This window comes from Zophobas morio, unplaced genomic scaffold (assembly GCF_036711695.1).
Source record: "Zophobas morio isolate AGI-343-1 ecotype UQ-CSIRO unplaced genomic scaffold, CSIRO_AGI_Zmor_V1 ptg000006l, whole genome shotgun sequence".
Lineage (NCBI taxonomy): Eukaryota > Metazoa > Arthropoda > Insecta > Coleoptera > Tenebrionidae > Zophobas > Zophobas morio.
The window spans coordinates 8,067,813-8,080,539 of NW_026972111.1; the positions used below are offsets into that span (position 1 = coordinate 8,067,813).

A 12,727-nucleotide genomic window follows, 5' to 3' on the forward strand; every position below is an offset into this window, starting at 1 on the left:
CTAAAACCTAGATTTTAGAGTAGCGTTCTTTTTGTAAGTAAAATCAAATTTTTTTTCTTAAACATTTCAGTTTGTTGCTTAGCAGCACAATACATTTTATTTATTTATTTTTTTCGTCTAAAGGGAAAGCACTTCAGCTTACCTAGTCACCGTACGTTAGTAAACACTTGGTAAAAAAAGGTTTAAATTCAACATCATTATCGGCAAAACAAAAAAGTCAAGTTAAAAAAAAGTTAACAATCGCCCTGTAGTGCATTATGTAAACAAATTTTGAGGAAATCATAGGATATCACAGGAAATCAAGAGGAAATCACAGGAAATCAAAGGAAATCACAGGAAATCAAAAGAAATCGGGGGAAATCAACAGGAAATCATTGTCAAAACGAAATCAATTGTACACTTGATGGTCGGCGGTTTACCCCTCGTTACAACCTAAAAATATTCAATATAAGAATGATAGTAAAAAAACCATTATATATTTACTGACTTGTTTTAAATCATCAAAGTGTTCTGCATAAAACAATGTTGCTTGAATCCAAGTGCCCCACTTGGTTAATAGAGCTTCAGGTGGGAGAGGTGTATTTGGTAAACTGTTTTTATAAAACTCTACACTTATTGGTGCTTTTAAAAAGACTTTCTTAACATTGCTAACTATCCCATTGACATCTGGATAATTCAGGCTGATTGTTTCAGACAATAAATGTAACCCATGTGCCATACATGTTGAGTGTGTTATATTTTCATAAAACACCTTCAAATTAGTATCAGTTTTGATCATGTATGAAGCACAATCTGATACAAACCATTTAACTTTTTTGTGTTCAGTTCCTTTTGGCCACAATAAAGCTATAAATTAACAATTGAATAAATTATAATAATTTCAATGCTTAAAATTATCATCAGTAGCACACCCAAGGATTGGTTTATAAATCTTGAGATTGTGTTGCTATTACTTAGTTTTATCAAGCTGCTTCAAAGCTAGTAGAAATGGACGGCCAGCTTCTTCAGAAGATAACTTTCCAATTACTAAATGGGCTATGTATCTTCCTAATCTCTCCGTCGTCTCATCGACGCTAATCCATATATCATTATTGCCAATAGAATTCCTAATTTCTTTAATTACCTGTAAATTATAAAATTTATGTTAAAAAATTTTTAAATAAAAATTATAGTGCTTACCATATCGTAATCTTTTGGTAAAAATTTTTTTCTCAGAGTGCTTTCTGAAGGTAAATGCCTTCCTGTATATTTATGCATAAAATTTTTAAACTCAGGACAACTAACTTTATTCCATGGAATATTTGCTGTGGTCAATGCCCTACATAAATCGGTGCAAAATTGCGTAAAATCATTGTCGGAACTAATGTTTAATAAAGTCTGTTTACTGGATTTATTCTCGTTCTTTTTATGTGCATCGCCACTGCAGTGTTGTTCAAAGTGTGATTTTTTTTCGCACTTAAACTAGGAAACAAAAATGTGAACATAATTCAAGCTTCAGTATTTTAAATGTTTACTTACAACTTTTCCACACACTTTGCAGAATAACTCATTGTCTTTGGTTGAAGAAGGAAATTGAAAATTAGTGTCCAAATTATTCCCTAACCATAATGTGATTTTATCTTTCAGCCCCAGCACATTCACTAACACGCAAAGACACTCAGTATCACTAACAATAAACTTCTAAAAGAAAATGCTTTTTCAGAGATTCACCTTCTTCCGGTTATAATCTAAATGAAATGCAGGCCAGCGTTTTCAGTTGGTGACACCAACCCGTACCATTAAACTCAAAGGCGTTGTTTACAACCCATTTTTAAACAATCTGCCAACTGCCGGCCAAAGCAATGAATTCACGGAAAATCTCTATAATGCAAGCACGTCCGCTCCGTTGGTCGTGGAATCCTATTTTAAGCCTTTTAAAATTTACAATTTGGTCGTTTAACACTTTAGGTCTCTAACGGTAAATTAGGCATTTTAGGTACAAGGTGTTTTGTGTTATCAACCCTGATATAAACAACCTAGCAGAAAGAGCCAGAACTTGTTTTGTGGTGTCAAAACTCAAAATATCATCATTTTGATGATTATTGCATGTGCGTGTTGTGTTGTTCCTGTGGTCATTTGCATTAAAATCACTACAAATGCCGTCGTGTTACATTCAGAATTGCAAAAGTAATTCCCGAAACGGATTTTCTTTGGTTGGAATTCAACAAAAAAATAGATATTCATACATTATGAAAACGTTTTTGCTGTGTTGTGTATCAAATTTTTATTTTACACAATTTTTAATTTAAAAGAGGCGCCATTTTTCGTTTAAATTTTAAGTTGGCAGCATTATTGGGACCAGTTAGTGACTCTATGACGGTACTATGTGAAATCTAGAGGCTATAGCGACCGTGGCACCAGAGCGCTATAAGAGTGTGGCGATCGAACTATGTCAATTTCAGTCTAGAACAGAACAAAAATACCCATAGTACGAGCCGAGTTTGGGGCTCCTGGTCGTGGCTGTTCTTCCACCGCGACGGTGATTTTATTCTATAGACAAGCCCCTGCCACCCAGCAGCCCCCTATGACCAAGAAACGTGTCGCGCGGAAACAGGCCGTTACGGTAGCAAACTCGTGGTTGGGCCTCGACTATTGGGGCAAGTCGACAGCGTCACGTCATCTCGACCGTCTCTGACTTTTAGGCAAGACCTGCATATTTTGTGCAGATGGCGCGACCGCCAGCTCGACAAAGAACCACGCACTCCACTTCCGCTACGTCTTTATGTGTTATTTTACCTCAATTCCATTTAAATGTCAAAGTTTCAAAGAGCAATAAACAAAATTTAAATTCGCCATACACTGTCGTGATATTTTTAAACAGCAAACGATTCTTATCTGAAATTAAGATTGGACATCAGACAAATATGATGAAAACATTAATCAACAAAATATTTAGACAACAAAAATTAGCAAACATTTATAAAACAAAAAAGATCTGGTGTGAAGTAAAACTTGTGCAGACAAAAAAAACTACATGAGGTTAGAAACTGCACAGCATGAATACTTACGTTCAATTTAAATTATACAGCAAAGAACATTACTGAGGCTAAAATTGTGAAATAGAGAAATATTGTAAAGCTATCAAAATCATATGAGGTTAATTTTTTATGTCCATTCGAGTTATTGTTTAATTTTCAAAAGTAAAATTATTCTGCTGCAATGTGGGCCATCGTTTTACATTCCCACAAACAAACACAAAAAAAAAACATAGCAGGCAATCTGGAGGTTCAAAATGGCGTCGGACGAATGCGTCGTTCAAAAAAATGTGTCAAAATTATGTCTCCCAGAAATGTGATCAATCCTGTGCAAATAATGGTCTAACTCAAAGGAATAAAATGCATGTCCTGCGTGAGCCACAATGTTGTTATTGTTGTTAATTTGTTCAATGAGATTTTACAGTTCAAACATGTGCTCGGTTTGAAAATACGCTTTCAACATGGCCGGTGCCAGAACAAAGAATTTATCTGTGTTAAATTATGCCACACTTTATCAACGATTCAAACAAAGAATTTATTATATGTTAAATGATGTCTTGATCCAAGTGATTAGTTACTTAAAACCATTAGCTTTGAGAGTTTATATCGTGGACTGTCCTCAGCTTATCCCAAACAAAACATATGATAAACAAACAACACAAAATGTATCCAGCGTTGAGAGAGAATATATCTCGGTGGTGTGATGATGATAACGATGATCATAACAATGATAACTGTGCAAAGGCAAAAATTTATAATCCCCCGTACCTCAGTCTACGATATTATGAATTCTACCGTACTTTCCACGGTCTTTTCCCAGAGTAGGTCAACGTTAGATTGATTTAGCTTGTGTGAAGAATTAGGAAGTGTTATAATGTAACACTTAAGTATAAGCATCCAGAAACTTATTCACAATTCATAAACAAAGAATGTGTCCTGACTAAGGGAATTTCATGCAATTCTCCTAACAAGAGCCATATCTAATCAAACTCCTGACCGTTAAATTATGTTAGAACCAGTTAACGATTAAACTCCTGACAAGAACTGTGAATTTACAAATAATAAAACAAATTTATACACTTGTTAGCGTCGGTCGAAAATTCTCCTGTTTCCGCTTGAAAAAATGGCAAGACCTAGCACACGTGTTGGGGAAACTGTGTCGTCGTCGTCGTTACGAGTAATTTTGGTTAAACAAAGACTTTCTCCATTTTAGTAACTACTAAACCAATTAACTTAACCTAAACCTAGCTAACTCACTACGTGGTTTTCACTCACAACAACAAATCAAGAGAGACCTTTTCCCCACCCTCTACCAAGCAAGCACCCCTCTCTCACTACCAACCCTTTTAACTAAAATTCAGAACTACAACTACCAGAAAAAGAACTAAATGTGCACATGCTTTGCCTATGTTTAAGGATTTTCTTGATTGTTTTTTTTCAAATTCAAATTATTCAAATGCGATTCCGTGCCGCTATTAATTTCTTTCAGCGCGAAATTTTAATTCAAATTCGATCACCACATTTCTTTTCTATTTTTCTTAAAAATCTGATGTCAACTTCATGAATACATCTTTTCGTTTTTTCTATCGTTGTGCATAATGATCCATATTTCCTACTATAGGTACATTAAAACTGTATCCGCTTTCTACTTCATCACATATTTTTATTTTTATTTGTTTTAGTATTTCCTTTTTGCATAAGAATTTTATTCCCATCTTGGTAAACATTTTTCTTGTTTCCTTCACTCTCACTTATTTCTTGATCTATTTTTCCATTGCTTTGTACTTATTACTGTTCCCAAGTATTATTTGCAAACTTGTCCTTGTTCTATTAATTTTCATTGGAATTTTATGTTACACATTTTAATACACATCCCTGTTTCGCTCCCATCTTTGTTTTAAATTCTTTTGATTGTTCTGTTTTTATTATTTGTGTTGTCCTTGTACATTTTTTTTATAATTTTTTATTGTCCCTTCATTTATTTGTCTTTTTTCTAAGGATTTCCATGTCTTCTCTTCTTCCCCGGTCAAATCATGGGGTCAAATACTTTTTCCAAGTCTAGACAACAAACATCTATTCCTTTCTTCTTGTAATATAAATTTTTTGCTGGCTTGCCTGACCACAAATGTTAGGTCTTGTGTACTTCTTCCCCTTTTGAATCCACATTGAGTGTCTTCTGCACTCGTTTCAATCGTCCCTTTTACTTTTCTTTTTATTATTCTTGCTAACATTTTTCCGAGGATGCTTGATAATAATTATTGCAATCTCTATTCTACCATTTTTTTTATGTTACTACTTAATATTATCGCCGACTTCCAATCTTTTGTTATCTTTATTTCCTGTATTATCTCATTCATTAACTTGTTTGATTGTTCTCTTCATTTTTCTCCTATGTAATTTTATGTTTCCTCTTTATTTAGACCATCTTCCTTTAATTCCTGGAAATGTTATTGTTATTGCTATCTGTCCATATTTCCTCTTCATCTGTGACTATGTTTCCATTTTTGTCTTTTACGTTAGCCATATTGTGTTCCTGCTTTTATTTTAGCTAGTTAAATAGAGCTGTCAGCTTTTAGAATGTTGACGTTCGGACAAATAACAATAACATCCATAATATTATTCATTACTTGGTCTTAGTACCCGTAATGATAGAAGTTTTGCCTGAATGCCGGTTATTTCTGGTTTCCGGGTCAGTGATGGATCTTAAATATTAATAATAATCTGTGACGATTGAATGTTTTTCCGCATGACTTTTTTTCTTTTTCTGTTTAATTGCCTCTTAAGTGGGATCTATAAACTTGATGTTGACGTTGAAGTTCTCGTTGCGAAATTGCCGTTGATAGTACCTTTGATGTTAAACTTTTGCTGTATTTAAAGCGGCTGTAGAAGAAAAGTAAAGGATTTAAGTTGATTATTAAAAAAAAAATAACATTTTAGACATGTTTCAAGTTTCTTGTTATCGAAATAAGTCTACACATATTAAGAAAAAAAGGCAAAATGAAATCGGCTCCGCCCACTAGTTCGGCACGAATCCAGGATTCTCATTGGCTGCAGTGCTTTCGTAGTTTTGATCCGGTAACAGTATATTAAGACAAAAGAAGCAAAATACAAGCCCCGCCCACCCACCCTGTTTCAATTCTGATGATTTTTTTTTATTCGTCGGGTAGCCGAGAGGCGAAGCTTAATTGTAAAATCCTTATTTTTCTACGAGAAATTCTCATATGAAATATGTTCTTAAGTAATCGTGTTATATAAAGAAAACTAAATGTATTGTATTAATTAAAAAAGAAAACCAAAAGAGAAGCCCCACCCATCCGTCTTGATCTCAATCGTGATGAATTTTTCATTCGTTGTCAGACCGAGGGGCGGAGCTTAATTACAAAATCAATACTTTCCTACAAAAATTTAAAGTGAAAAGAAGAGTACACTACACATATTAAGAAAAACATTTCGTGGAATTCGTGCTGTCAACCAGAAAAGTGTCCCCCGTACTTCAGGGGATTTTCCTTCAGGTTGGCAACACTGCACACTACCGCAATTTGATTGGTTGAAAACCCAACGTCAACGGCAACGCCAACGAATGATATAAACGACGCATAACTTCGTTGCATATTTATCTTACAACGCCAACAGCAACGGCGAACAGCAACGTCAGCGGCAAGTTTATAAATCGACCTTTAATTTTAAATGTCCTTTATTGTTTTTGTGCCATTCTTACGAAAGAACAGAGATTTGTTACTGCCGCCCTACGTTCAGTTTCTTGAGATATTTTTCTCAAGATATTGACTTTTTATCTCAACTTTTCCATGTTGGTGTAGATAATTTTTTTATTCTGGAAAGTACTAATCTTTTTGATATTAGTCATTTAATGTTGTTATCATGTTTTAAATGTTCACGTTTTAGAACTTGAACCTTGGTAAGTCACGCACGCGTGTCTGTACCTTGACTTATGTTGATTTTAAGATTTTTTCTACTTTTCAGTGATGGACAGGTGGTAGGTTAAAATATTTCCATATTTTCTATTGTGTAAGCTGTTGTAAAGGAAATGCACGTATGCATGTTACTATGCATTTGATTGATGATTATAGAAAAATACGAAAAGTGAAAAATAACCTTCCTCTTGAAACTGGTAATTCCATTTTAGAAATTATTTCGGTGTACCAATTTTTTTGTGAAATACATTGTGATAAAGCATTGTAATATTGTATACTTATAAAATTTTACAATCTAAAAGATAAAAGACTTATGATAGATTTGAATAGTGGAAACTCTTTAGTTAGAAAACGAACTATCAGAAATTGGGTAGTTATTATTTAACCAAAAGTAGTAGGTCTTTTTTAAAACTGAGTTAAGTAAGTAGACATGGAGAAGTTGAGAATATTTTGAATATGCATACAAGTTGAAAATAAAAATTTTGCAAACACAATTAACTCTAATAATAGTCTTTATTTTTTTGCACCGATTTTTTTAATTTCTGATCTCGTGACGTAACGTGACTTGCGAAAAAGGAAACAATGCACAATTCAGTTATGTTAAAATGCCAGGCATACAATTAGAGGGGGTATAGAATGATAATCGCAAACACTATTTGACTTGCTGCTTAAATTAGTTATATTTATCGTTATCCTTTTTTTATATTTGTTATGTTTTTCAGTGCGTGTGTTAATCTATTTTTGGTTACACTACAAATAAGACAATTTTTTTTTAATGATGCAGACGTTTTTATGCAAACACTGTTAAAAATAAGCGTTTTGACGTCTGTCAAGAAACGCTAAAAGTGGCATTTTATGCCACTGGTGTTAAATTGAATTACTACCATACAAAATCGCGAAGGCGCATCCGCAGAGGATCGTAAAACACACCTTCTTATTACTTAGGTAAAGTCACGGGAGACGATAAAAGTTTTATAAAAGAGGAAGCGTTTGAAGCAAATTTCAGTTAAGTCTCGAGGTGCCTTCGGTCGTTCTGTAACTGTTAACTGCTAAAATCTTCCAACTTGAATCGCTGCCCGAATTTCTGCTGAATTTTTAAGAAAGCTGGACTGCGAAAAGTTTGCTGAAATCCGGAGGAAGGCCGAACTTAGAAAAATTTTCATGTTGTGTCTGTGTTTCTTCGATATCCGCCGGAATCTTAGTTTTAATTGTTTTTATCACTATTTTTTAGTAGCAATTAGCTAGCGTACAAATACTTAGTCGCATGATCATTTATTTTGTTAAAATTTTATTTAGATTTTTACTTTGTATGACACAAAATGATCGTTGTAAAATGTTCAGTTATATGAAAACAAACAAGGTATAATTATAAACAATGATGCAAAGTTTCTTCATAAATTATTCAACATACCCATTTTTATATAAATGAAAATTCGTTATTCCAAGGAAACCTCGTTTTCTTTAGTGATACGCAACCATGACACTCGATAACAGCCAAATCAAACTTATTTTCAAAAACCAAACGATTTTCTTGACCGGGGCGACAGGGTTTCTGGGCAAAGTCATGATCGCAAAACTGCTAACAGACTGTGAAGGAATTAAAAAGATCTATATGCTGCTACGATCCAAAAAAGGGAAAAACACTGAGCAACGCTTTGAAGAAATTTTTGAGCAGCCTGTGAGTATTGATAGTTTTTTTAAAATCTTCTATATTCCGTTCAGTGTTTTGAGTTGTTAAAATCCAAAACTAGCAACTGGAAGGAGAAAGTTTCGCTAGTTGAAGGGGACTGTGAGGAACCTTTCTTAGGAATAAGCGACGATAATTTGAAAATTTTGAAGAATGAAGTTAATTTTGTTATACATCTTGCGGCGAATGTAAGGTTTGATCAGAGCTTGAAAAAGGCTATTAGTAATGTTAAATCTACTGCAGATCTTTTGGAATTGAGTAAGGGCATAGTTAATTTAAAGGTAGCATGTTTTACATATATTTTCGAAAAATGTAACTTTTGAGTTTCAAGTGTTTCGTTCTTGTATCGACAGCCTATTCCAATTCTATACATTCTCACATTAAGGAAGAGATGTATGATCCACCCATACAGCCTGAACTTCTATTCAGTATGGTGAATGGTCTAGATGAGAATATTTTGACAAATCTTACTCCTGCGTAAGTCCGTTTCTGCTTCCGTTTTTAAAAGATTTTTCGATTCCACTTATAAATGCTTTTTTTAAGATTATTAAGGAAATGGCCGAACACTTATGTGTATAGCAAATGCATTTCTGAACATTTAATGAAAAGTGCAGCTAAAGATTTTCCAGCCACTATAGTTAGGCCATCAATTGGTAAGCAACTTTCCAACATTGAAGTAACCAAATCTTATTTGCCATTATAGTGATGAATTCACTTAAAGAACCACTACCAGGATGGATTGACAATATCTACGGTCCCATTGGAATAGCGATCGGAGCAGGTCTTGGTATCATTAGAACCTTCCATGGCAACCATGACATTGTGGCACATCTCGTACCAGTGGATTACGTTTGTAATTGTATTTTAGCTGCTACGTGGAAAACTGCAAAAGAAAAAAAATCGGTTACTACAGTTTATAATTATATCGGGTTTAAAAGGAATCATCTTAACTGGGGTAAATATATGTAGTTTATACTTATGCTTGCTAGGTCAGAGAAATTTTATTTTAGGACAGTTTTGCAACCATTTGAATTCACAGTACTGGAAAATACCCTTGGAAAATTTAATTTGGTACAACGTTTTCAATATCAGGGGAAAACTGCACAACCAGATTTGCACGATCTTGTTGCACACGATTCCAGCATACTTTATTGATGCTGTTCTCTATTGTATAGGAAAACCAGTCATGTAAATTTTTTTAAAATAACCTTCTCAATTCTTAATTTAACGTGTAATTTTAGTGCTGTCAAAGCCTACGCAAAAATCGATAAAGTTCTCTCGCTTATTTCGTATTTTTCTACCAACAATTTTGATTTTGATGAAGCTAACGTACAAGATTTGTGGACGGAGATGAGCGACGACGACAAAACGTTGTTCAATTTCTCAATGGAAGACTTGCAGTGGAAAAAGTATCTTTACAATTGTGCTATAGGATTCAAGCGCTACATCACGAAGGAACCACCTGTCTCCAGCACAAAAACATATGTAAAATTATTCACCGTTACCATAGCCCATTATTTAATTATTGCAATGTTCTGCTATTTGTTGTATAAATTTGTAACGTTTCTTTTTTGATCCCCAATGGTAAAAGAGATAAAATGTTTGCAAGAATAGCGATACTATACTCGCTTTAGTTTTAGTACTATATATAGGGCTAGGTTAGATTTTAGGACTGAAAATACGATGATCGGTGATTAAAATCGGCGTGGGTAAAACTCAACAATTTATTTCTTAGTAATTCAGATTTACACGACTAATTACACGGCGATTAAGTACAAAATAATTCCGGAGCAACTTGACTAAACGGGTTGAATAAAAATCGTTCCTGAAGGTGGCCTCTATTTAAAACCGTACCTTCTGGAAGTTTCGCAGTCGAGGCCTTACAGAGCCGGAGCATTACACAGAAGCCATGACTGTAAATTGATGCAAGCCGCTTCCGGCAGAAAAGGCGGTCTTTTCTTTATCTTCTGGATGAATACCAACTTGCCAGTAGCCGATTTTTAGGTCTAACGTGGAAAACCAGGCGGATCCTGATAATGTTGTGAACGTGTCATCAATTTGTGGAAGCGGGTAGCTGTTTGACTCCTCTATGACGCCTTCGTCCAACATTTTTCGTACTAGTTCTTCGGATTTCTCTTGTTTTGCCAAAGGTAGTCTTCGTGGAGCTTGACGGATCGGTTGTGCGTCTCCAGTGTTTATGCGATGTTGCACTATGTTTGTACGCCCAGAGGACAGTTCAGATGCGAACATTCCACTGTGTTTCTGTTTCCGTTATGATGAATTATCTTCGTGACTGATTCACAGCCAGCAAGAACCTCGCCACTCTTGATGTTCCTGGATTTGGGAAAAACATTTTCGACACGTACAGGTATGTCATTTTCGGTACTGATTAAAGCACTAGCAATCATGAGATTCTTCTTGGGGGTGTGTAGCGGTTGAATAATGCCGAGGGCAAATCCGGGCTCGATTTCTGCTCTAACTGGAACAATCGTCTCTGTATTCCCTTTGACTTTAACATTCTGGCACGCGATCAGTCTTACAGGCTTGGATTCAATACTGCGTTGATTCAGGACAAACTCTTTATTGCCAAGATGTAGCACTTTCTCCACTGGAGAACCGTGAATCTATGGCGGCTAATCAAATCCATTCCCAAAATGAAGTCATCTTCGATGCCAGCCACGAGAGCGCGATGTCTTATCTTCAGCTGACCAATGTAGATTTCTACTTCTGCCTGGCCCATGATTGGTGTTGACTCTCCAGTGACTGTCTTCAATCTGATTGTTTCGGATGAAGTCGCTAGGTCTTTAGCTCTCAGGAGTCCTCGACATATATATAATTGATACCTCAGCGCCAGTATCGATCGTGATTACTGCGGGAATTCCATTAATCTTTCCCGGTATAGTTGGATTACTGCCTCTGACGAAACTTCCTATCATCACTTTCTTGGGGGCCTTATTCATACCAGCCAGCACATCCCCCAAAGTACTGGCTGTTTTTAGTATTCCTGTAGATTTCTTTGAGGAGATCTCTGTCGTGTGCTTTTCCTCGGAGCTGGTGATCGAGCACGACAATCGCGTTTCTCTTCCAAGACACACCATTCTCTAATCCTTGAGCTAGCCCATCTATTATGCGTTGCGAGAATTTTTCCAACAACTTTTCTACCTTGTCGTTTTCTTCTGTTTCTAATTCTGCCACTCTGACCTTGTGCCAGGTTCTTGAAGAATTGTACGCCCCCTCCGATGATGTCTGGTACCTTGATAGTTGTAGAACTTTGTTAACTTCACCGTCGCGAATGCCATTTACGAAGGTTTCTATCGCAAGCGTCTCCTGAAAAGTTGGTGGTGCGTTGGTGTATGCAAGACGTACCAGTCTCTTGATATCTGCTTCAAATTCCTGAAGGGACTCTCCAACTTTCTGGGTTCTTGTCTTCACTTGAAATTTGTCTCAGATGTTCATCCCCAAATCGAGGTTCTAGGGCAGCAGTTAGGGCACTTGTATCTGTTTCTATCTTCTTCTGATAGAGTTTGCAGTATCTCCAGCGCTGCACCTCGCAAAGCTATTACTAAGGCTTTAGCTTTCTCAAACTGCTTTTTGTACGATGACCAAGCTATCTGACCATCGTGGGTAGGTGGTTGAATCGTTCTAGGGGCCGACGTCACATAACACGAACCAGTGATTAGGTACTGTATTTTTCATTGTCTTTTCAAATGTCTTCATTCGATCTTCTATAGTTTCCATTCGATCTTCCATGTTGTTTTCTATTGCAATCAGATTTGTTTATACGTCTTTCATTTCTTTTCTTATTTCTTCTATCTCATTCTTGTTTGCTTCCACTTCCTTTTGGAATTTTTCACTTAGGCTGGTGAGTATGTCATCTTTTTGCTTGTCTATTTTTGCGTCCATTATTTCCATTTTTCCGTTCACTTTTTCTATTGTTGCCTTCATTTTCTCATCCCTTGCATCCATTTTTTGGTTCATTTCTTCCATGCTTGGACCCATTCTTTCCAATTTTGTGTCCATTTTCTCGTCCATTTCTTTGTTTCTTGCGTCCATTTTCCGTCTCAAGCATAGCCATCATCTGCTTGTTCGTCCAT

The 12,727-nt window shown here is 35.6% G+C and overlaps 1 protein-coding gene across 1 annotated transcript in view; it reads left to right on the top strand.

Annotated features, from left to right (window-relative positions):
- Positions 1-10,336, top strand: part of LOC135123481 (fatty acyl-CoA reductase wat-like) — a 35,004-nt gene extending 24,668 nt beyond the window's left edge. The window contains exons 2-8 of the mRNA XM_064048151.1: positions 8,412-8,624; positions 8,669-8,914; positions 8,965-9,110; positions 9,177-9,286; positions 9,337-9,588; positions 9,644-9,821; positions 9,875-10,336. Coding sequence (XP_063904221.1) covers positions 8,424-8,624; positions 8,669-8,914; positions 8,965-9,110; positions 9,177-9,286; positions 9,337-9,588; positions 9,644-9,821; positions 9,875-10,208 — 1,467 coding nt within the window. The 5' untranslated portion in view covers positions 8,412-8,423 and the 3' untranslated portion in view covers positions 10,209-10,336. The remainder of the gene's footprint in view (positions 1-8,411; positions 8,625-8,668; positions 8,915-8,964; positions 9,111-9,176; positions 9,287-9,336; positions 9,589-9,643; positions 9,822-9,874) is intronic.
- Positions 10,337-12,727: the final 2,391 nt, after the last annotated feature.